This window comes from Coturnix japonica, chromosome 5 (assembly GCF_054131305.1).
Source record: "Coturnix japonica strain WE chromosome 5, WE-NBRP24, whole genome shotgun sequence".
NCBI lineage: Eukaryota > Metazoa > Chordata > Aves > Galliformes > Phasianidae > Coturnix > Coturnix japonica.
In genome coordinates, this window is record NC_140667.1 from 4,948,592 (window position 1) to 4,973,141 (window position 24,550).

General features: G+C 42.1%; 1 protein-coding gene and 1 long non-coding RNA gene across 10 annotated transcripts in view; both read right to left on the reverse strand.

Moving 5' to 3' along the window:
• Positions 1-1,581, reverse strand: part of LOC146760616 (uncharacterized) — a 95,914-nt gene extending 94,333 nt beyond the window's left edge. Inside the window, exons 1-5 of one of the 2 annotated variants that reach the window (XR_014946917.1) lie at positions 1,349-1,581; positions 1,182-1,235; positions 747-794; positions 419-639; positions 254-280 (exon numbers count right to left, since the gene is read on the reverse strand). This is a non-coding gene — a long non-coding RNA (uncharacterized LOC146760616). Of the gene's footprint in view, positions 1-253; positions 281-418; positions 663-746; positions 795-1,181; positions 1,236-1,348 lie in introns of both variants that reach the window. The other variant, XR_014946918.1, reaches the window with a different exon arrangement.
• Positions 1,582-2,912: 1,331 nt separating this feature from the next.
• On the reverse strand, positions 2,913-24,440 carry LOC107314330 (intestinal mucin-like protein). 8 transcript variants are annotated; one of them, XM_085549890.1, is made up of 12 exons: positions 20,085-24,440; positions 18,661-18,777; positions 16,535-16,619; positions 16,279-16,375; positions 11,454-11,485; positions 11,181-11,344; positions 10,372-10,476; positions 9,760-9,803; positions 8,996-9,118; positions 7,734-7,864; positions 6,602-6,731; positions 2,913-3,997 (listed from the first exon to the last, which is right to left on the reverse strand). In XM_085549890.1, the coding sequence occupies exons 1-4, from the start codon at positions 20,086-20,088 to the stop codon at positions 16,297-16,299; spliced, it is 285 nt and encodes a 94-aa protein (XP_085406016.1). In that variant the 5' UTR covers positions 20,089-24,440; the 3' UTR covers positions 2,913-3,997; positions 6,602-6,731; positions 7,734-7,864; positions 8,996-9,118; positions 9,760-9,803; positions 10,372-10,476; positions 11,181-11,344; positions 11,454-11,485; positions 16,279-16,296. The 8 variants fall into 8 exon arrangements, 5 of the variants coding, with proteins under 5 accessions (XP_085406016.1, XP_085406019.1, XP_085406018.1 ...); XR_014946906.1 differs by lacking the exons at positions 18,661-18,777; positions 20,085-24,440 and adding an exon at positions 17,327-17,815; XR_014946905.1 differs by lacking the exons at positions 18,661-18,777; positions 20,085-24,440 and adding an exon at positions 17,327-17,814 and having other exon boundaries at positions 16,546-16,619.
• Positions 24,441-24,550: the final 110 nt, after the last annotated feature.

Consider the following 24,550-nt stretch of genomic DNA (forward strand, 5'->3'; position numbering starts at 1 on the left):
CTTCCGTCCTCGCCCGCCTGGCCTGGAACAAAGACCGAAAACGACGGGACGCGAAGCTCTTCCACGCTCGCTTCTGCCGCCTTCCTCGGCACGCCTAGGCTTAGCCCATTACGATCCAGGGTAAAAGACGCTAAGGGGATACTTTATTGCTCTCTTCTGCTATCTCTGAGGTGCTTACCGTGAGGGCAGGGCTACTGACTAGTCTCTTCTCACTGGTGACGAGATGACAAAAAAAGACCTCCCAAAAAAAGACCTCCGCTTGCCACGAGGTACCTTTAGGCTGAAAGACAAAAAACAGCTACTTTACACAAAGGACAGTTCAACGCTGGAATAGGCTCCCAAGGGAGGTGGTTGACTCCACGCCCTGGGATCTGTTCGGAAGCCCTTTGGATGTGGAGCTCCAATAGAAGATACTTACTGCCTTACGTCTTCCCGGTCTAATCCCGAACTTCACCGTATCGCCCGCGAGCCCTTCCTAGACCGGGAATACGAGCTCCGGCAGCGCCTCGACTGGGGTGAGGCGCCCCGGGACTCCCCTACTTCTTCCTTCATCCTTAGGCAGAGCTCAAGGAGTTCCGGAAAAGAACACGGTGATCCTCAACGGCGGTCCGGTCGTGCGAGCCGTGCCGCCGCGTCTCCCTGATGGGAAAGAGATCGCGCTCCTGAAGACACAAATAAAGGGCAGGGAGTGAAACTAAAAAGGCCGAAAGGCGGCCTGACAAGAAACCCCAGAACAAAGAGCTTACCTAGCGGCTTCTGAACGCTCGCCGCTTCGGCCTGACGAGATGCTCGGCCTGAAAGAGAACAAAACTTGTTTCAGCAGCGCTTTGCGTTGCTGCACCCTCGCCTTCCCAGCCGCCCCGAGGCTGGAACAATACGGCCCCGTCCCGCTCGCTCCTACCGATGACATCGAGAGAACCCGAAGCCCTCGATAAAAAGCCCGGAGGGGGCTGAAAGCTGAAAGCGCCCCGGGACCCCGCTACGACTCGGAGAACGGAGCGGCGGCCCGCGCCGAAAACGCGGCGGCAGCCGGGCGACAACGTTAACCCGGCTCCGAGAAGCCGGGGGGGCTCCGCGCCGACCCCGGACGGAGCGCGGCGAGAGCCCGGCGGCCTCCCGCTGCGGGCGGACGGCCCCGAACGGCTCCCCGGAGCTCGCCGCGTCCGCGGTCCCGTTCCTACCTGAACGGCTCACCGGATCGGGTTCATCTTCACCGGGAAACGTCCCACCGCAACCTGAAACAAAACGGCACAACACAAAGAGAACGTTACAAGAAAAATCCCAAACCCAAGGACCCGTTCCAAAAGCAGCCCATCGCGGTGCTCCGCAGCCCCAGCAGAGCCCAAACCTGACGAAGGAGCGGAGCCCACGCCGACGTCCGCACTCTATGAGATCCCGGAGCCGTCTGATGGCTCCCTGCGGCCTCGGGAGGAGCTTAAGAGCCGCTCGGGCCGGAACCCGCCCCCGGCCGCCAACGAGGCGCAGCTGAGCCCGGGCGGCCGCGGCCCCGCGGCACCTGGCGGTAGTTCCCTCGTTAGCGCCGGCCGGGGGAATTGACAGCTCGACACGCGGACTGCAGATCTGATCTAAGGATCCGAATTGCACTTGAAAAAGAAAAAAGAAAATAAACAAAGATTTGTTGAAACAGTAAATACTTGGTATCTGACACAGAAAATGTGGCTGAAGGCAGCAGTGGAAACATGGGAGCGGGGATGTGACGGATTCCCCGGTGGGTCGGTGATGTGCTGGAGAAAATTCCTGTCAGGTACAATCTGAAGCGCAGCTTTGCCAGCTGTTCCGTACGGTGTCACTTGGGATTACGCTCGTGTGTCACAAACACCAACTGCAATGCTTGTGGTGACATGTCAGCTATCTCCAGTTAAAGACACATGGACTCTGTACAGACTTCTGTCATCAAATTCACTTTTCGTGACATTTCGTTCTTAATTTAAACTCCTGTAAGTTGAACTCCGCTCATTTTCAGTTCTTACGACGGTAGAACTGTGAATGTTTTCATTGCACGCTGTCACACGTATATTTTACGTCGGATCCCGCTGAGGGCGCGCCATACGTTGCAAAGCTACTGCCGAACTACCTGTTACTTAGATCAAACCGGCCGTCTGCTCGGCTACGTTTCAGGGTGGGACTCGTGAGTTAATATACTGTATAAAGCAGTGCCGTCAGAGCGCTCTGTCACAGCTCTAAACGAACGGCCTGAGCGAACGGGGGTGCTCGGCGGAGGTGGACGAAGTGGGAGCAGGCGTACGGCTTCCGCGCCCCGCCCGGCTTGAGCGATCCGCGCTTTGGGAACTCGGCTGAGAAGGATCATGTAGTTCCAACCCCCTGCCTGGCAGGACCACCAAACATACACCTTTACTAGATCAGGTTGCCCAGGGCCCCGTTCAACCTGGTCTTGAACACCTCCAAGGACGGAGCATCCACAACCTCCCTGGCCGGGGCCGCGCTCTCTCGCTCCGGTAAAGTTTCTCTCTCACTACCTCGTCTTTTTAATTTGTTTCCGCCCACTACTTTAGGAATGCTTGGATCAAGTGTTATGCGGTAGCCAAAAGAACGCTATGGTGACGCACGTGAGATACTGAGATGACTGCTCCCTCACGTCACAGATGTGCTGATAGAGTGGTCTTCCAGAGCTGCTGTGTAATTTATTTCTTACTCGGAGCTTAGGAAAGACAATTTGGGGCATATTATAGTAAAATATCAGTTACATCTGCATGAAGCTTAAGCAAGACCGTAACGTTTTGAGTTCTCTAGATCTGTACTTATGCAACAATTAAGCAGGAAAAAAGCTACAGCCTGAAGTGAGTGTGATGGACGATGCTGCTCGTGCGTAACAAGTGAATATCCCAGCGGTACGGAGACAGCATCTTTGTTCCACAGCCGCCACGCAGGGCGTGCGTGTATTTCCCCCCAGAAACTGACAATGTCAGTAAAACGGGACTCGTGCTGATTCGGTAGTGCCCAAACTTCAACCCGACACAGGAAAACGGGAAACGGATTGCGAACGCCGGATGCTCTCAGCGAGTGGGATTTCAGATACGTTTTCAGCAGGGCTTTCTCCCCTCCCCATGAAAACAGACACGCGTTTGCATTTAACAGCTAACTGTTTTATTTAACACAAATTTCTTTCTACAGCATGTTTTAGAAGAGAGAGTTTGAGAAACAAAATTAGCTTTTCTTTTATTCCTTCTTAAAGTTTAAATGTTTATACAAAAACAACCTTAACTTCAGTATATATAAAATTTACACACACACACAAAACAAAACTACATTAAAAAAAGAACAGAATCACGACAAACCAACAACAACAAAAAAAAAACCAACCAAAACAATAATAAAACAGAAAAAGAATAAGAATTCAGTGTAAAGGATCCAATTGCAAGGAAGGCGAGATGGGGTAATGTTGACGAGGCATCACGCTTGTTACACCTCAGTAGAGCTGAAGTTGTCAGTACAATACAAAAACAAAATACATTGCAGTTGTAATTAAAACCTGTCTTCATATATACATGTATACAATATATATATCGTATTATTTCATTATATAAATATCTGTTAATTATGCAGGCAACATAATTAACACATTAAATATATTGTTTGCTCTTCGCTGGAAAGTCACCGGAGTGGCATTCGAGCGCTGCGCAGCACAGCGGTGCGCTACTGGACAGCGGTGAGCAGATCGTACACGTCCATCCTTGATGCGATAGTCCCTTGTCACTTTGCTGACCTGTGCTATTTCTCACACGTTCGACGACATGGTGAGAAACTCCAGTCACCGTCGGCAGTGATTTCCAGCGCTTCATTTCCTGGCATTAGTCTGTTATCTGACTTAGACGCAGTCACCTGCCAGACCCCCTGCTTCTCATTCCCTTTGGCACTTTATAACCTGAAGTCTCAAAATATCTCGTAGCTATCAGAGAGACTGGCTTCTAGGTTGAGATATTTGGGATACGCAGTTCTTCAAGCCACCTTCAGGAATCTGTTGAAATATTTAAAGCAGGGCAGACAATTCATGAACAAATGTTGTGATACAGGGAAAAAAAAAAAAAAAAAAGGAATCTATATAGCAACGGCTAACTTCAGATTCAATCTTTAACATTTTTTTCTATTGCTTTATTATTAACACTTAACATTCATTTTTCATATATTAAGTGACCAGAGCATCCTTCTGATGGAAGTGCTACGTTTCCTCCGACAACGGCGGGCAGTAAAGGGGATAGTAAACTTTAAAAACAGGTGTATATTTAAAAAATCTGTTAAAGGGATCAAATCTCTTTAAAACACCTAACAACTGCTGAAATGTTATGCACAAAGTTGGTGGTAATTCTATTTCCTGGTATTTTGCATATGCAAAACTAATTTACTTCACATAGCTTTACCCGTATTTGACATTAGCTGAGCTTTTCTTTATTGTTAGCCACCTTGCTGGTTACTATGTAAATGGGAAGCTGGGTGAGGTATGCAATTGCTGACGCAAGATTTGGCAGCAGAACTTCCAGATAGGTTGACTGTAATACAAATTCAGCATTCGATCGATCACACACTGATATTTCGCTGAACATTATCTTTGGAGAACTTAAAGCACTTACTCTTGCTCTACAAAATGTATCAGGGAGGAAAGAAGAGAGGCTATTTCTTCTGATTGTGACTCATTTATAAAAACCGGAATAGTTCAAGGAATTAAAAATCACAGAGTCATAGAATGCCAAAATGGCTTGTGTTGGAAGGGACCTCAAAGAGCACTCCCTGCATAGGCACGGCTGCTGATCACCCGATCGAGCTGCCCGGGACCCCATCCAGCCTGGCTGCGAGCGCCTCCAGGGATGGGGCATCCACAGCTTCTCTGGGCAGCCTGGGCCTGGGCCTCAAAGCCCTCTCAGTGAAAAATTTCAAAAGAGCATCTTAAAGAAAAATGGTACTTACTGCAGGAGAAAATAGGACAACAGCCATTCTCAGATATAGGTTTCCAGCCAGCGGTAGCTAAGTCACATGCTGTTTTGTTGATAATGCAGGTTTTTATATCACCGTGTTGTGCATATGTATAAATTCCTACCAGAAGAATTTATTTTAATGCTTACTAAAAGTGTACAAGTCTAGTGTTGAAATATCAGCATCTGCTATTTTCAGAAGTAAAACTCTTCACCTGATAAAATACAAACTCCCTGTTGTAGGCAGCAGGCTTTATAATGCCTCTGAAGTCATTTTATATTCCTAGCCTTACACTGCCCTGCAGTGGCAAAACCAAAATCTGCAGGGATACTGTTTACACAGGATCTTCTAACTCCTGTAACTAGAAGGAGTTTGCCCATTACTAGGAGGGACCATTACACCCTGCAGTGCCATGGTTTTTTCTTGTAAAAAAATATTTTTCTAGTAAAAAATATTAAGTGTAGGTCCTATTGAAGAAATGCAGTGAGTTCTAGGAGTTCAGTTTCCTAATATTCCTCTCATCGTCCCAGCACAGACAGGTGTTAAACATGCCGGATCAAACGACTAAGGGCAAATGCAGCCCTGAGCTGAGAAAGAAAACTACAGAGCCTTGTGTCTACAATGCCACTTACAATAACATCAGACCTATCGGCTACAAGAGCTACAGTTGTATCAGATGAATCCTAGGGTGTATTCCAAAACAAGCAGCGTTAACAGAAACAAGAACCTGCAGCTCATTCTGTTGCTATCTCACAATAGGGACTTTTTTGCAGCACTCTGTACATCACCTTCCTAAATACCAATGCTAACATGCAGAATCTGTCAGTATCGGCCCATAAACTGCATCAAGAGCCATCTTTTTCTTATGCTTGCAGGCACAGGCAGCTCCAGCAAGACTCTAAGACTATGAGGTATTTGAAAATGCTAGTAAACCCCTCCGGTTAACTGGGGTTCAATCTCAGAGTAAAGGCCGGTTTTCTTTCATGTAAGGTGCCCAACGGAATATGCAGCAACAGCCAGCAAGTGACAATTTGGGGATTTAGAATTATATTATTCTAATGTGCTCTAATAGCCCGTTATCATGTGTCACACTAGCCACTTTCTTGTAGATTTTCAGGGTATAACACAATGAAATCACTCTACCTACACTACTACTAAGGCATTTGTTTTCTCACATCTTTACCTTATAAAAGTTGTGCGTATTTGAAACTTTCATTAAAACATATGTATCTATTTCATTCTATATGTCAATGTTTAAGTTCATATGCTAACTGCTGATAGGCAGCTCGTCAGCTTATGAACATCAAGATCGGTTTCTCTCGGGTCTCATTCATGTTAAAGGAAATAATTCATATTCTCTTACAGTGACTTCTATCCAAGACAGTCTGACATAAATGAAAGACGAGTCATCTCTTAACACAGACAGAACTTGCCATAGCTGTTTTAATTCCAATGCAATACACTACCCTTTTCTGCTTTGTGTTAAACTGAACCAATTTCTGAGTCAGAGATTTAATGTTTTTGTGCCTAGGAGTTTGGGAGCTGGTAGTTTTAAGTCTTCTGCTACTCTGTAGTCCATCAATTTTTTTGTTCCTTTTACATAAACAAGGTCAGTGGCAGAATTCAAATCTCAGCATCCGGTCAGTTTACTTACAGAGAAGAAGTTGCACGTGTTCCTTCACATTCAGTCAGGACAACTCTCTTCAGAGAACGGCAGTTCTTATAGATAATAAAGTCTTTTCTCTCACGGACAGAGCATGGTGTGGTGCTATCCAGAGGTACGCCTGAAGGGAAAGATCAGAAAATGCTTTTAGTGAAATAGCTCCATTTTGTCCCCGAAGTTCAGTACACTTGGCTCTGCTAGGGCAATGAAAAAATGGTCTCGAGAGCTCTTTCTGCTTCAGTTTAAGCCCTCCCAGACAGATTGGGTGCTGAATGCTTAGAGTAACAAACATAAGCACGGGTGCATCTATTTAAATACAAATGTATCAGTCTCTGCGTGATAGAATGGTCTGATTGAAGAAGCAAATTCATTTTCTGTGCTGTTATTTCAGATACAGCAACATACCTATAGGCTTTGCAACAACCGTTACATAAGAATGTAACAGTTCCCTAAAAGAACAAAATAAAAGACAGGAAAAATAGTATTACTTTCCTTTCCCGTGTTAAAGACATTTGTAGGTCAATAATAGAGGAGAGCAAATATTCAATGGCAGGAAATTACTAGCTAAAACTCTAGCACTTATCAGAATAAACAAACATCATGGTCTATAACAGACTTGAAATCGATCAATTTTTACAGGGGACTGTGGAAATACAGGTGAAGTTTTGAAGGAAGTCTACAGTAACCATCAAACCATCACTCCAAAAAAAAAAATATATATATATATATATTTTTTTTTTCTCACAGACATTTCTCTATTTGTATAGTACATGGCACTACTGCCTACTGACCGGTCAGCTTGTATTTCTGTGACATTCAAAAAAAACCGTGGTTCTTTTTTAGGCACGACCTCTCACAAAGTAATTGACAAGTACTTTCATCTGAATTCTGACCGGTTTTTTGGCTACCAAGAGAGTTGACGGAAGAATCATAAACTCTCTGTCAAATATCTTATTTAACATGCTCTGTGGGTCTGTAGGTGAAGCAGAAATCCGCACCGGTGGCACTGAGAAACTTTGGAGACGATCATCAGAGTCAATGAGATATCATTCTATTAGGTGATTGAACTAAACTGAAGCAATTAATGCATTACCTAGGTGGTTTGTTTTCCATCTCTACTTACAGTTTAGCAGTTCTCCTCTTTGAATGCAGGACATGTAATTTCAGATGTGGAAGAGATAAGCTGGTTCTTGAGATGTGTACATCTCAATAAATGGTGCAGTTGTTGTAAGGATCGTTAATGAACTCTCCGGGCTGCAAGTGAAATACAAAATGTGATAGAAAGAGGTGAAGGAAACTCAGAGAAACGTTCCTCTCCTCTGAAAATGACTTTCATATTGTTTCTCAGTCAATTATTTTTAGGTTAAGAGCAATTTTGAATACATAATTTTACATACATTGCAGTTTGCCACAAGCGGAGAGAATCTCGTGGGACTTCCCTAGAAAAAGAAAGTGCCCGGAGCACTTAAAGCACATTAACAATACAAACAAAATCATCGGCGCCCGTGGATTTTGCCTAGGGAAAGCTAAATAGCGGCAGTAACATTGTTTCACGTGCAGGTGTTTCTAACATTCTTCAGTGCACAGAAACTAAATAACGGAGAAAATTTCAAGCTTATAATCATCAACATATAAGTAACTTAATAAACAACACAAAAACTTTTCCATGATATTACAGGCTTATCATTCCAGAAAAAGCCTAGAAGAAAAATTGATTTCATTAATGCTTCCCTCATACCAAAATACTGTAGATTGTCTTTGCTTCAGGTTGCTGACATTTCAGATACACAGTTTGGTAGAGAGGTAACATGTAGAGCATGTTTACGTTCACAATGAGACTGGAACTGTGAGATGTATGTATAATACACTTAGTCTGCACTCATTTTCCACAACACTCACCCTCTACGTGTTGCTGTTCATATCCCTAGATATTAAAATTAGATAAAAATGACAGCACCAATAGATGCATTGTGGATAAATAAATGAAAACACACTAACCCGATAATTGGTTATGCCTCAAAGCATACTCTAGAATGGTGCTTTTATGGGTTACACTACTCCAAAAAGAAGTAAAAAAAAAAAAAAAGCAGGCTACAGATGGAATAAACTAAAGATGGTGGTAAGCATGCCAAAAACCTAAGTATAATTCCATTAAATGCATTACTACAGACATTTATTAGCTACTCCTCCCGAGGTGAACTGTTGGTTATACTATCAAACTACACAAAATAGACGGCTCAGGGACAGTTGGTGTCCACACCGTAGCCAGGTTCTCGCTTTCTGCCCCCCATACATAACATATGTAACTCATTGACCATAGCATCTGTCATGGACACGGGTATTATATTTGTTTGCTAGTTCTGTAGTTTAACATTAGTCACTTACTGGTTCACAGTATGCTTTGCATGGAATATGTTGACAGGAGATGACATTCAGTTGAGTGCTGGAGTTAACTTAGTGAGTGCAAAAGTGATCGTGACACTTATCAATGAAGACTGAGGAATTAGGCTATCAATTTAAAGAAACAAAGGTCCACATATTAATGAGATATGACATGTGACAGACATTTTTTAATTCCCCAAAAACCTCAAAACCAAGCAATGGAATAAGAATCCACTGTGAACATAACTGGAAATATATATTTGTCTAGCTATTTATGAAGACAAATAATACTGAATTAAACTTCACATGTCTTGATTGAAGTCCTACATAACAAAGATAAATTCGGATATTAAAAGCAAAGGAGTCATATAAACATACGTAAGTAAATATTTACTAGACCTTAAAGAAATTACTAGGGATCTACATCTGCTCAGAATATTCCTTCTTTACAAATCTTTTCATTTCTGAATGCATTAAACTTGAAATGAAGAGCTGACAGTAAACACAGACTGTCTTTCTAAAATGCATAAACGCTTCACCCTAAAACCAAATCGCTCTCTGGTACTGACATTTAAAAACAACTCTCTACTCACATAAACCTTTTCAGAAAATATTTAAACAGTGTTGAGTTCATAAATCCCTGAAAAAAAAATCAAAGATTTCTAAAATATTGCTTCTACTGGATAAACTTCCTCATAGCACTTCTGTTTAAGTCTGCCGAATGGCCTTTTAGGCATTTTTAGAAGACTGATGAAAGATTCACTTACCAAGAACTCAGCATTGTAATGTACACAAACCTTCTTGGGAACTGCTAATAAGAAAGGAGTTAGGCAGTTACACTGGTGAAAAAAAGTCTTTGCTCTAGTCACAATCATTTCTTCAACAGCGAATAACAATGCTCACGTTCAAATACTTTGGTTATTCTGCATTTCTGGTAGCAGATGTGGTGTACATAAAGTGCAAGAACAAATACTGAGCGTGCAGCAAGGGAGGAAGATTTAACCCAATATAGGTAGTTCAGTTCCTAACCGAGAATGTCAGTGTAACAGAAACAAGAAGTTCTCTGTATCAATTATCATCAATCTGTCTTCTTCTAGATACACTAGCGAGGACATTTTGCTCAGTTAAAGCTGAGACTGCTATCTCAGTTAATTCTGTAGCTGTCTCTACAGGCACCTACCAGCACAAAAAACACTTGAGCAACATGAACTCTAATTTCACAGTTGTATTAACATAATAGTAGTAACCACAGTTAGCAGTAACCGATTCATGGAATCTGACTTCTTTCATTAGGGTACTGCATGCAGTCTCATTAAATCTAAAACTAAATTACATTATATATAAAGCTAATCATTTAAATGTATTTCCAAAGGACTTACCACACTGGTACACGGGACAGCACTCATCACCGGGAACATAAGAATAAACTTCAAATCCCAGCGTAAACTTGGGGGGTTTAGTTGTGCTCAAACTTGTGTTGCATACTGGAAAGGAGGAAATAAAAATAAAAATAAAAATAAAAATTAAACAAACAAACAAAACAAACAAGCAAACAACAAAAAAAAAAAACCACAAAAGTAAAGCACATTAAATTACAGGAAGGAAAAGGAAAAAGTATTTCTCAGAGTCCCCATTTAAGCAACATTTCCTTGCTGGGAAATATTCCAAACCCTCCCCAAAGAAACAAAGGGCACATGGAGGATGCATTTTTCCTAGTGAATCCAGGCACTATACACTGGATGAGGAACTGCATTCATTTCTTTTTTCTAGCACCTAATTACCAAGTGTAAGAAAAGTATCACAATTCTTTGGAATGAAATCATGAGTAAATGTTACACTATTCTCTCTTTGTCTCCAACATTGTAGGTAACTGTTGCATAATGAAAACCACACAGCCACAGAGAACTCTGCTATCCAGCTGATTGTTATTTGAAACAAATAAAAAAACAAAAAATAAAAAAAAAATTGATTCTAAGCTGAAGAACTGTAGGTGCAGTTATGTTGAACCCTGGAACAGAAAATGTGTTGTGTCACAGCAATATTAAAATACATTTTATTTAACACTGGACACACGGATTTAAGAAAACATTTCTTGGCTCCCTACTACGTGTCTCTGATGCTTAACTAATTATTTTCCTTTCTGTCCCTAAAGAATAAATAAAGTCTAGAAACAAAAGCATTAACTCACTGCAAGCAGGGATCTTCAGACTTGACTTCAGTGACTTCATAGAAGCCTTTCCCAGAACGAGTCCTCTTATTTTGTTCGGGACATCTGTGAGGTTCGCATATGATGCCACTTCCACCTTCCAGGCAAATGCAGTCCTGACGGTCTGCCACTAACTTTTCTCCAAACTGTCATTAAAAAAAAAAAAGAAAAAAGTGAGTGATCGCATAATTAGGACAACTTTCTTCTCCCCCTACCCAACCTTGCCTTAGAATACAAAAGCAAACGGCAGCATACCTCTCTTGGTATCGTATCCAATCCAACACAGCCTGTGAAAATATCAAAATAAATTTCTGTTACTACTCACATAACAGTAGACATCTTCACTACATGTTGTATGAATACCGCATACGGTCAGATCAATGCTGTATGCATCAGAACAAAACAAAGAGGAAACAAGTAAGTACTCAACTGAAGAAATAAAATTCACCACAGGTATTTACACAGACATCCACACCGGAGTCAAACAGCATTGTACCATTAGGACAGAAACAGCCTTCTACTCGTTTAACTGAAGTTTCATAATGTGGACCGCTCAAAACAAAATGTTCAGAGGAAAACCTTTAATATCATGGGCACACAGAAGAAGAACCATTAACTAAAGATATAGGTGCAAATCATTTGTACTTCTGAGATTTAAAAGTTGTCGGTGTTTGCATTTAGTTTAGCTGAACAACATAAAAAGTACAGGCATCTATATTCAGAATCAAGAGAGCAGCACAAACAAATAAGTGACGGGAGGTTGGTTGATTTCTCTCAGCCACATACGCTTCAGATATTGCTGAACAGTTGTATGAGATGTAAGTAACGGTGGAGGAATTCTTGACCTTGACTTGCAGATTGTGTCTCGAGTAGGACCACATGCTCTATATTCTTTATGTTTGGGACATTCATAAGCTGGATTGGGAGAACTGCTCACTAAGAGTATCATACAAAGTTCTCATGACCTTATGGCAAGAAATTAAACATTAAGTACTCATTTTCTATGCATGCTTGACAATCTTGAGAAGCAGAGAGGTTAAGTAGATATCAGACTTGTGCGATTTTGCCACATAACACAACTGTTTATATTTAAGGAAATAAAGCCAGGAAACTATATCTTGATTACAATTTTTTTCAGAATTTACATCTTTTTTGTACAAGCTCTTAAAGGAGAATGTATTCCTACCCTTCCATTCTCTTCTGATTATGCTAAGTAAATGAGTCATCTGCCAATACCAGCAAAATACACAGCTGACCGTGTGAAAAAGAGAGACACATCTAATACAAGTCTTTCTGATATTGAAAATAGATGTATATTTTCGCAGACTCCCTTATTACTTCTATTGTTAAAAATATACCTGAAAGTAACTTTAAAATGCTACTTTTTTAGTGTGATTTAATGATGTATTTATAGCTATCTAAATATATTCTATCGCTAGGATATTAGCATAGAATTGTTTGGGTAGGAGGGACCCTTTATGATTATGCAGTCCAATTCCCTGACATGGGCAGGCATATTTTTTACTAGATGGAGTCATCCTGTTAAAACCAGCTTCAAACACTTTCAATAAAAATGCAACCACCGCTTTTCTGGGTAGCCTGATCCACTATATCACCATACTAATCATTAAAACTTCTTTATTATATGCACTCTCCAGCTACCATCTTTCAGTTTAAAATTTGTCAGTGCTCAGTTGAGTTAGAGAGCCCTCTTAGTTTCTTGTAGCATCAGAACCGTGTGTCTTTATTGTATTTAACATAAGTCTTATATACCATTTACTAACAAACAAGACATTCCTGTTCCTCTAACAGTTTCTCTAACCAGTTAATTGGCCCCAGCTTCTCCCAACCAACAGTGATAAAGGATGAAAGGTTTCTTAAGAGCAACATGATTAACAAAACATATCAGTGGAACCTCCTGTCCACTCTTAGAAGCAAACAGACATTGCTTGCTCTTTGTCTCACAGTCTGTTCTTCCAGGTTTTCACAGTAATAAGGTTTGCCAAAGAATCTGATAAACTCTTTGCTTACTTGCTTACAGTTACTTGCCCATGTCTCCCCCTTCTTTATTAATAGAAAATGCACAGTTCATAGTATCCTGTATCATTTTTTGTATACACTGCAACAAAAATGGAACAGAAACAAAAACACAGAGGAACAAAATAAAACTAACCCTAATTTTAGCAGATTCTGAATCCATCCCACAAAACCTCTAAAAAGATCTCCAAATACATTGCATCTTGGACCCATTCTTTCCTCCACAGAAAAGCAGGTCTGCACACAGGATTGCTTTCTTCAGTGAAGCACTACTTCCAGCGTGATCTTCAGTTCAGCTTCTATGCAGCATGAGTTTCCTTCCAGCACTCTTATTCCAGCTGGGTCCTTGTTTGGACTCAGGTATGAATGATCCAAATAGTTTCTTAAAAACTAAACTACATTCACAAGTTTCCTTTTTCAGCTTTTCATCCTTCCTTATAACTCCCCCTTTTTTTTGTTTATTAGCAAGAAATTACCACACTATAAAATAATAGCAATAGTTATCTTAATAACATAAACATCATCACTGAATCAGAGCCTTGATTGATAACACACTAAACATAAGGTTACATGTAAGGTCATAATTTTTAAAGTATATATATATACATACACACACACACACACACTCATACAGGCATTTATTTTAGCAAACCACCAAAAGGAGAGAGAAGGAACATGACAATGGTGGATGCGATAGGCAGTGCGAGCAGGGCGTCCCCTGCTTCAAAGTGCACTTGGCCTTTCTCAGCCATCACTGATCCTCTCCAGTTTTTATTCTTGTCAAGGACTGCAGGGATTTTTTTCCCCCCACTTGGATTCCACATCTGCATGGCCCGTGCATGATACAGAGCCCAAGTGGAACACCTGCTCACAAAATAGAACAAACCACTATATTAGATAACTGTAAAAAAAAAAAAAACTACTCACAGAAAGTTATTTACACCTATAGTCACTTAGTCCCATTATTACCTGCTTTATCCTTAGCTCCCTTTTTTATTTAATTGGTAAATGTTTTCTTGTTGATTTACTAATGTTACAAAAATCATCTGTAGGTAGTAATTCTTGATGCAGTACACATTTGAACTGTTACTAAAATAGAAGAAGCACACAACAACCTGGATTATGCCTAAAACTCTAATTCTTGTGAAAGCATTGGTAACACAGAAAATTCACACGCTATGTCAAACCATTACTAATATTATCTATAACACAGCAAGTTGCAAAGCAATACCACTCGGTAAGAAACACGTCATTCCAGTTACTATAAAGGCTGGATGCTATTTTCTGCCACAAGATGAGAACCCACGTAGGGCCAGTCCCTGCGGAAATATGAGTATATTCACAACCCCAAGTTGTCTGGGACAGTCCCCTACCACTAAGCCCTGTGCCCATATTCCAAACATTAACCATAGGCCATTCCTTGAGCACTGGGGAGGCTCCTAAATGACAAACCACATGAGCTTTATCTGTATGATCACGATTCAAAAAACACAGCACAAGCAAAGCCTTACATAATTTTTCTCATGGTGCATCTCCCCTATTCCCCCTTTACTGTTTAATAATTACAAGAATGGATTTCCATGTTTGATAAATGCGCTCAGCGATAGCTTGTCCAGTGGGAGATTGAGCAATGCCTGTAGTATGTTTAACCCCCCATTTTTGGAGGAAAGTTCGAGCTGCCGGTCCATCCTTGTCTTTAGCAAAGTTATGAGCAGGCTGCAGGGACGCAGCAATAGGCGATGCAGGCGGGGCGGGGAGAGACAGCGTCGGGACAAACGACGTGGGCGGGGTGGAAGGCGGCAGCGGCATCGGCAGCGACGGGGCCGGAGCGGCACCCGGAGGGCGCAGCTGACGTCGGGGCCGGAGCGAAGGGAGGGGGTGCGATTTCCCTTCTCCCCTGCCTGGGGGGAGATCGGCACCGCGGATCGAATCCTGGCAGGGCCCGTTTCCGGCACCGAGGAGCAGCGGCGAGGGTCCCCTCCTTGACTGATTTGTTTAAAGCCCTTCCGTCCATTCCTGACCAAACAAGTATTCTGATGGCGTTAGTAACAACCGCTCAAGATAACAAGCATCTAGTGGCATTTGAACATCCTCAGTGAAAATACATTGAATGATTTGCTTAGAAGCTTCAGATTTTATCCCATAGCCAGTTAGTCTTAAGAGCCTGTTGTAACAATTTCAAATCATGCACTTCCCACCGAGCAGCTTCCTGCTGATTGAGCCAAAACACAGCTTGCCACTGTCCTACCAATACCGCATCTCTAATAACCCCAGACCAACGTGAAGGTGGAGGACTGCTACGTGGGGAGGAAGGGGCATAGGCAGGGGCTGTAAAGACACTGGTGAAACATTCAGAGACTGATGGCTCCTTCATACGTAGTTCTAAGTCCTGCAGCTTCTCAGTTAATGTTTTAATATCTTCCTCTAGCATTTTCTCATTCCCACCATCATCTGAGTCACTTTCACTCTCAGGAGCTTCTTGCTGCTCTGCACACCCTGCAGCCTCCTTCACTGCATCTTTCTCACTAGCTGTCACTGGGCTTGCCGGAGACATTGAAGAGGCAGAGGACAGGGGAGTAATTGGGGCTTCTACAGCAGCCCTAACTTGTGAGGCTGATGAGCAAACAGAGTATGAAACTCCTGGTAACAGGAAATCAAGTTCTAACTGCGCTTGAGCACTAGGTCTGGATAGAGCTTGTACCACAGCAGTGATCTGCCAATAGGCTTGCATATTCTTCAGTGTATTTATAATAACCTTCCACGTAGGACCCAGGCCTTGCAAGTACTTGTATTCCTTATTTTCAGACATAAGAGATAACATATGGTCCCCTACTTCTCACCATTCAGCTACACTGAACATCAGTGCCACCTCCTGAAGATATCCACTCTTAAGAGCCCATTTTAATCAGCTCAGATACGCTTTTAGGAGATACCTGCTCCCCTCTCTTAAAATACATTTGAGCATTTCCTCCACAGCTTCCCACAACACTGTGGCTTGCAGAGAACAGGATGCAATCCCGATACCAGCTACCGCAACACTTACAGCTTCGTTCTATGCTGTCTACTGCAATGCTGTCCTCTTGGAGTTCACCCACTGTTTATGCTCCAGACTTCCAAGACTGTGAAGCTTAAGCATGAACCTGGGGGAAAAAACAACAAAACTTTTCATAATATTCATCAACATGTACTCCACCTGGCAGGGGTGAATGTAAATCTAATAAGAAAAGCTCCAGCTTCCACTCTCTTACTTCTGAAGACAATGATTTAGCCCAGCAGATAGGCTTAGTCGACAGCCTCACCTGATCCTTACCTGCAGCAAGCCACCCCCACTGGAAGCCATCATTTCCTGAGGCCAGATGTCCCTCTTCATACTCAGCTGTAGCACTGTTTAAAAAAGAATAACCAGCATCACCAAAATGAACTGTCTTTCACAGAATGACCTGAGTCGGTGCCATGGGTTACCTAGATTTACCTGTGCTCTTGGCAGGGGGAGCCACATCATAGGGCCCCCCAGCCCAAAAGGGAAGGGAAAAGGGGAATGAGAAAAAGAGAACAGTGGCAGCAATCCAAGGATGAAAACTTATTTTACTAAATATGATATCAGAATACAAGACAACACAATGTAATACAGTATGACTAAGGCTAGTAAATCGAACAAAACAGGGAGTCCCCAAAACCCGAGAGCCTTACTGTGAACTCTAGGTGACATGGCTGGAATGCTTCCCACTCTCCAAGAGTCCAAGAACTACAGCCTGGGAGCAAGATTATGTATGTCCTCCTCTCGTGACTTATTTCTGGCTGCTAAGTCCTCTGGGACACTCGCTCTCAGAAGAAAACCGAGTATTCGGGACATTGTTATTCCACAGAACTGGAGCATGAATGTTTCAATGATCCATACTGCACGTGATGTTATGATGTGGAATATTGACAGCAACATTACAAAACCATGGCAGTTGGAAGGGACCCCGAGGATTGTCAAGTTCAAACCACCCCCAGCCACAGGGCATGGCCACCAACTTTTCCATATAATTTTATATTGTTTTTAATGTTCAAAGAGGCAGTGACTCTGCTCTGTGATTTCACACTCTCACCTTGTACTAGCTGGTTGTTCAACACATTTGCTCTTTGCATTGTACAGGCCAACTTGGCAAGTGCAGGACAAAGCAGATGCTAACAATGTAGCTTACACAACAGAGAAGCTGTGCTTTCACACTGACTACCCTGACCTGCAGCATCCACCTGGGATAAGGTGAACCTAATAGCTTCTTCGCAACACGAAGAGGGAAAGCATAAGGGTTCGGTATGTGCTTCTGATACTGCTTTCATTGTATCAAAGACACTGGGTGCTCAGATAATGCAGTCACATTGTGATATCTTAAGACACGAAGAGAAGCAATCGGGAGAAGATTAAGTTGCTGTATTGCCTAATACAAACCAACTGAGATGAGACAAGTTTGCACCCTTTCATAAAGGGGCACTCTGTAAAGCTGGACCACCACAGGAAATGTGCTCACTCCATCCCTGCCACAAGAAAGCCAATCCACTTCATCAAAAAACTGAAAAAATCATAGAAATGTCTGCAAATGAACATGGAAGGAACAAGGTTAATCCTACAAAGCTTTGCATCTATCCCTATGAGTTCTCTTTTCTAGTTTGACAGAGCACTTCGTATCATTTTTGTCAATTAATTAAAACATCAGTGTGGTTAAACCACATATAAATGCCAGATTAACACCACTTGTTAAAGTCATTTAGATGCTCTGCATTAACATAATACTAACATTAAGAATAGAACAGCAATTCAACAGATTTTCCTATTTTTAACAGGAAAAGCACAACGATGAAAGGACTGGCCCAGTAGAGAGGTGCTATAAGGGAAGAAGACTGCTCACCCATATCAGAAAAATCAAGACCACAGGAGAAATCTTCACCAAAGAAGGATCACCAAGCTTCCCCCCAGCACCCCCAAAGTCCCACCCTGGAATGTGAATCTCAGGCTGGATGAATGGAACTGATCCAAACATGCATAAGCGAGAGCAGGCTCACTACAGAGTCACAAAAAACAGGCAAAGAAAATACCTCGCCAAGAAATCCGGTCCGTACCCCTGCCCTAGACAGGAATATCTGTACCTGTATCATGCATGACAGGTGTTTGTCTAACATCTTTTTAAAGACCTCCAAAGACAGAAACACCAGCATCTTATTATCCTGTTAAGAAAGCTTTTTACCATTGTTTAACCTGCATCTATCTTCCTGTAGATTAATGTCACAACATTCTAACACATAAGACTATTATTTCTGTCTAGTCTTTTTAGGAAAGACTATCTCTTTCATCCTGCATACTTCAGGATGCTTATGGTAGCCCAATTCTACTTTCTCCATATTTAAGGATTACCCCGAGTGACCTGAAGTCTTCTCTTCTTACCTGCCTGGTCATATTTGAGACCTCTTATTATACTCCATGTTTCTCTTTGAATTCTTTGCAACTGGACCACATCATTAACTGCAGCACCAGAGGAGTCCAACGGATGCTTTTCCAGTGCTGAAAATAACAGAAAGGTGACATAAATATATTTTGTATGCCTCAACATTTATATCAAGCAAGCTACATTCCTCTTTATGCATTCTGGTATCCGAGATTGCAATTTTATTTTCCTTCACCCACAACAGCATGACTTATTTTTGTCTCATTCAACTCCTAGAAGAAAACTTCAGCTTGCAGAGTCCTCTCCCTCCTTTTATATTCCCTCAAAATATAACCGCTAATTGAAAAAAACACTTTTTTTCTAGCGCTGAGATTACTGCCAAGTGCTCAACTGGGAAGGAATTAAAGAGAACCTGGAAAACAGTTAATTAGAAAGGCATGCTCTGATTAGCAGTTCTGCTTCCTTCTTTGCCCAAATTTTACAGCAATACTGAGAATCAGGAACATCAGGGACTGCTGAGAAATTATTTCTGGAAGATCTTTTACATGTTGAGCCACATTCCAAGATCTCTCGATTCAAGGGGATTTTCCCTGGTGACTCCTTAGAGTCACACCAGCACACTGAGGTAATCAATTAACACACTGTACACGAACTACAAAACACAGAGACAAGATGTAAACATTAAGTAGCATACAAGTCATTTAAAAAGATATCCCTTTGCTCCTTCCTTGAGAAGAGGTTTGTGAAAGCACTCAAGCCAAAAAGTACAGAAGCAACTTAGTAACAGATGAAGGTGACCAAAACGCACAGAGCTTGCTGACCTCCAGCAAGCACAGCCACAGTAATGGAAGTGCTTCACTAAAACATAGGTGACAAACTTCTACCAGGCTTCTGCCTGAGAATATAAAGCTTAAGAGTACTCATCCTTCTGTGTCAGTTTAACAGTATCTCAATAATGAGTTAAATGCTTCTGAGTAGAATTTTCCAGATTTGTGTTTGAGTTAATCACAGAGTAGCCTCTAGCAATAACTTTGATGGGTAGTTAGGACTAACATAGCACCAACATACATTCATTTTTATTGGAAGAATGAAGCAATATTCAGCTTTCTAATTCAGGGTTAGATTTACTTATTTACCCAAATTAATTTAATATGCCAAAACTTTACTAAGCAGCCAAAACAAACAAACAAACAAACAAAAAAACATGTACCCAACATGAGCCTGAGTTAAGCCTCACCCCAGCCCAGAAGAATCAAAACTGAGAAGTGCCTGCTTGGCCATCTTTACCTGCACTCTAATCCTAGGGCAGGCCTATAGCAATTGGACAGATTAATATGATGGGAAACGGTGTTTCACCAGAGATTAAATGATAGGGTTGATACAATAGAAAAGTGCTATAACAAAAGGGAAGAAGATTACTCACCCATATCAGAAGACTCTAGGTTCACAGAGGAAAGCTTCACAAAGGAGGAATCTGCAAGAAAATACTTTTCCCCAGTGGCAGTCAGCCCTTAAATGAGGTCTAAGAAGTGCAGCCAGGCTCCACCCCTTCCGCTCACACAGCTCAAATGCTGTCACCTGTGCTCTCAGGGCTGACTGGGTCCTTTCCCCAGGTGCTCAATCAGTGGTTCAAGGCCACAACTCAGCAGTTCCCGTTCACAAGCCTTTGCCTGTAGCTGAACCAAAAAAGCACACCTACCCCCAAAGGCAATACACAACCCTTATAACATTTAAAATATTGGTTTACTTGCAGGGGAAACTCCTTTCCTGATCAAAAACCAAATTAAACATTGGGAACTTGACACTCGTGTAGTCTAGAACAAGACAGAGCAAATCAACAGAAGGTGGTGTAACTTGAATCAGTTGTAACTTTGCAGGTAACATGAAAAAATAGTTAAAAAAATATCATGATGGAAAAAAACCCCACAAATGTTTAAAGAAGTTTGTGACCATGATGGTGGGTACATGTTGAAAACCAAAGCAAAATACAGTACTTGGTTCTTTTTAACAACAAACAGCATGTTTCTAATTGCTAGCATCAGAGTCAAGCTAAACACTTCAAACCACAGCACCAAAGACAGTAAAATGTCTCATTCTGATGTGTCTCACTCAGCAGACTGTAATGCTGCTTTATGCACCCCTCATCAGTTGTCCTGTCAACATTTTTCTTATTACCAGCTTCTGCTTGAAACACCACTTTTTAGAGAGTTTTTTTCTGTAGGTAATCTCTGGCTATTTTCCATTATTCTTGTACTATTTCCAACTGTACATTACTATTCTAACATTATTTCTCTGTACAAGAAGGATATGGAATTCAGTGCCCCTTAGGGAAGCAGTTCTGTCTGATGTCTTTAAACATCAGGGCTCCCTCCGCCCTGGCCGGGGCTGCACTGACACCTAGCGGCCCGGCCCGCCCCCCCCCGGCTGCCGCGGGCTCTCCTGGCCGCGCTCGGCCCGCGTCAGCTGTAAAGGATGAGTTTGACACGGTTTGACCCGACTGTTTTGCCCAGACAGTGGAACGCCGTGCCGATTTCCATCTCTCTTCTCGCTCCGGCAAAGTTTCTTATTCAGTACCTCAACTTTATAATTTGTTTCGTCCTGATACCTGAAGAATCTTTGGATCAAATGTTATGTGGTAGCCAAAAGGACACTACGATGAGATACTGAGATAACTGCTCCCTCACTACACAGATGTGCTGATAGAGTGCTCTTCCAGAGCTGTTGTGTAGTTGAATTCTTCCTCGGAGCTATGTAAAGACAGTTTGGAGCATATTATAGTAACAAATCAGTTACATCTGCGTGAAGCTTAAGTGATACCGTAACGTTCTCAGTTCTCTACATCTGTGCTTATTAAACAATTAGCTTTTATTTTATTCCTTTTCAAAGTTTAAATGTTTAAACAAAACCAATCTTTATTTCAGTACAAATAAAATTAACACACACGCACAAAAACTACATTAAAAAAAGAACAGAATCACAACAAACCAACAAAAAACAAACAAGCAATAAGAACAAAGAAAAAGGATGAGAATTCACTGTAAAGGAGCCATTTGCAAGGAAGGTGAGATGGGCCTAAACCAATGAGGCATCTCGCTCATGACAGATCAGTAGTTGAAGTTGTCAGTACAATACAAAACCACAATACATTACAGTTAGAATTTAAATCAGTCATAATATATACATATATATACACCATATTATTTCATGAAATTTACATCTGTAAATTCTATTGTCAGCACAATTAACACATGAAATATATAGTTTGCTCTTCACATGAATGTCACCGAAGTGCTGTATGAGCGCTGCACAGCACGATGCTGTGCTACTGGATGGCGGTGAGCAGACCATAGAAGTCCAGCCCGCATGCGATAGCCCCTTCTCTCTTTGCAGACCTGTGGCATTTCTCACACATTCGACGACGCAGTGAGAAACTCTGGTGCCCATCAGCATTGATTTCCAGCGTTTCCTGCAGTATTACAGCCTTTGTACAAGTCTTTGGGTCAACTTCCACATACAAGAGCGTGAGGGGGAGGCCAGGTGGCAAGGGGAGGCCTTGCTTTTTCAGTTCTCTCGTTCTTAGTTATTTCCTTATTTTTATTTCCTCACTTATTCTGAAACATTCCCTGTGTCAGAAAGGAATCCATGAGCTCATGGCCCTGAGAGTGCTTTCTCCCCTCCAGGAGGAGCTGTGAGGAATGCATTTATGAGCAGGGATGGTTGTGAATGGCAACATGATGTCATCCTTTCTCCTCTCCTAAACAAGAGCCTAAAAATACTGCCAAAGCTTCTTGCTGAGCAACTCAGAATATAGCACCCATTGGCTGTGTAAAAGATGACTGGAGCTCTTCCTTCGTTCAAAATCCTTTCAGATTTATAGGCTGTATGGACTAAATGGAAATACTGGAAAGGAAAGGCATGCTTTCAGGTGTTGTTGATTCTTCACATTACTCTGGAAAAATAAACCCATGGTAAAAAGGAGAATATGTATGTATTTACTTGGATAAGACATTTGGTCTAATAGGAAGTGTCAGTTACAGAGCCAGACTTGCCCTATGTGCTGTTTCATCTCCAGATCTGGCTGAAGATCAGATCTGTTCACTCAGATGGAGTCTGTATTATGGAAACCCTGCATCTGCCTCTGTTTGCATGCACTGAGTCACCAGTGTCTTTTTTAAGAGTGCCTTCTGTGGGAGTATTGCATGGCTGAGCACAGAAGGACATCAAGATGGGTGCCTGGAGCAGGGAGTGAATGGTGTAGTGAGCTCCAAGCATAGCAGCTCCAGGAAATTGAGGACTGCAAAAATTGCATTGAGGTTCAGGGTATGGTGCCACCACCCACAGACCCAACCCCTCTCTACTTCATGCTCAAGGTTTATCTTGATGTGAAGCCTGTATTTCTATCCATACTCAGACTGAGGTGTGTCAAATGGGAAATGTAGGAAAAATGGCTTTAGATCTCAGCACCCAACCCGAACAGTGCATGATATTAATGGGAGTTTTCCACCAGTGGCTTTGATACTGGCCCAATGCAGAGGATGTTTAAGGAGCACTGTTTTATTTTTTTCCACTGTACATGGTTCTTGTTCATGGCCTCTGCAGTAGGTGCTGCAGGTTTGTCCAAAGCTGGGTTTCCTTGGGGGCAAGGTGTGCTGGTGCCTACTTGCATTAAAACTTGTAATGAAATGGATCTGTGTCCTTTCCTAACTTGGGCCTTTGTTAGTTTCCACTCTCCTCTGTGGCCACAGCATGCAACAGTAATGACATGAGAAGGAGTAGAAGATGTCAGGCTGTAATATGTGCAAGGCATTGTGGAGCAGGGCTCCTGAGCCACTGCACTCAGGGCTGTGCCGTGGATAGCAGACATCTGGCTGGGCTGTCAGCAAGAAGGCAGTATGCTTTGTCTGTTGTATTGGTTATCTTTATTCATCTGATGAAGTGAAACTCCCCTGAACCTCATCTTCCCTTTGGCTGTTGTACTTTGCAGCTCTCAAAAAGTTTCTGAATGCCCGATACCCTTGGCTCCAGCTTAACCACAGGGGTAACCATCCCCAGTTGCAGTGCTCAGAGATCTCTAATTTAGCAGAGGGTTGTTAGAGTTGGGGTACTATGGTTAGGCTGCAGTTGGACTTGATGATCTTGGAGGTCTTTTCCAACCTGAGTAATTCTATGATTCTCTGCTTTGTGTCAGAGAGGAACACAGTATGGAATAAATATGTCTTGTCCAAGATATTGTGCATGATGAAACCCTGTACTGAATTTGCTGTGAATTTATGGAAATGTGATGCCTGAGCAGCAGTATGTGCTATATGTTGTGGGCTGGGACAAATGCCTGAGATACTGAATGTATTTTACAGCATGGGAGAACCAGCTGCAAAGTGAGTGGTGTTTTTATGGGAACAAGTCCTTCCCCAGCTTACCTGACCAGGTACCAGTGCAGTCATATATACTTGGGGAGATGGTAATAAAAACACTCTTTCCCCACTATGACTGTAGCAAGTGGATTTTTGTTAAAACTTGTGAAGCAGTGGCTGAAGATGGTGAGCAGAGGGCTTGCAGTTTTAACTGGGTTTTGATTCTATATCACTTTGTGCGGATGGTTGGACCCCTTCCCAGGTCAATGAGATGCATAAAGGATACACATATATCTCAGGCATAAATCATGAGATTTCAGGGAGCTGTTGTGTGAGATTGTAACGGGATGTACCTCAGTGACAAAATATCCTAGCGGTCCAAAATAAGGTCCATAGAGAGCCTTGATTCTTTTACTATTCTTTTTACAGCAGTTCAAGGTTATGGGTTTACATGTATTTTAAATGTCAGGGAGGAGCTTGAATGATCCAGATGGAATTGTATTCACAAATGATTGTAAATAATAATTTCATATCTATG

Coding starts and splice junctions, on each gene's coding strand:
- LOC107314330 (XM_085549890.1), bottom strand. Junction 16,620..18,660: donor TCTCAAATATGACCAGGCAG/GTAAGAAGAGAA, acceptor TTTTTTAAACAG/TGCTACAGCTGAGTATGAAG. Junction 16,376..16,534: donor TTGCTGCAGGTAAGGATCAG/GTGAGGCTGTCG, acceptor TTTTTCCCCCAG/GTTCATGCTTAAGCTTCACA.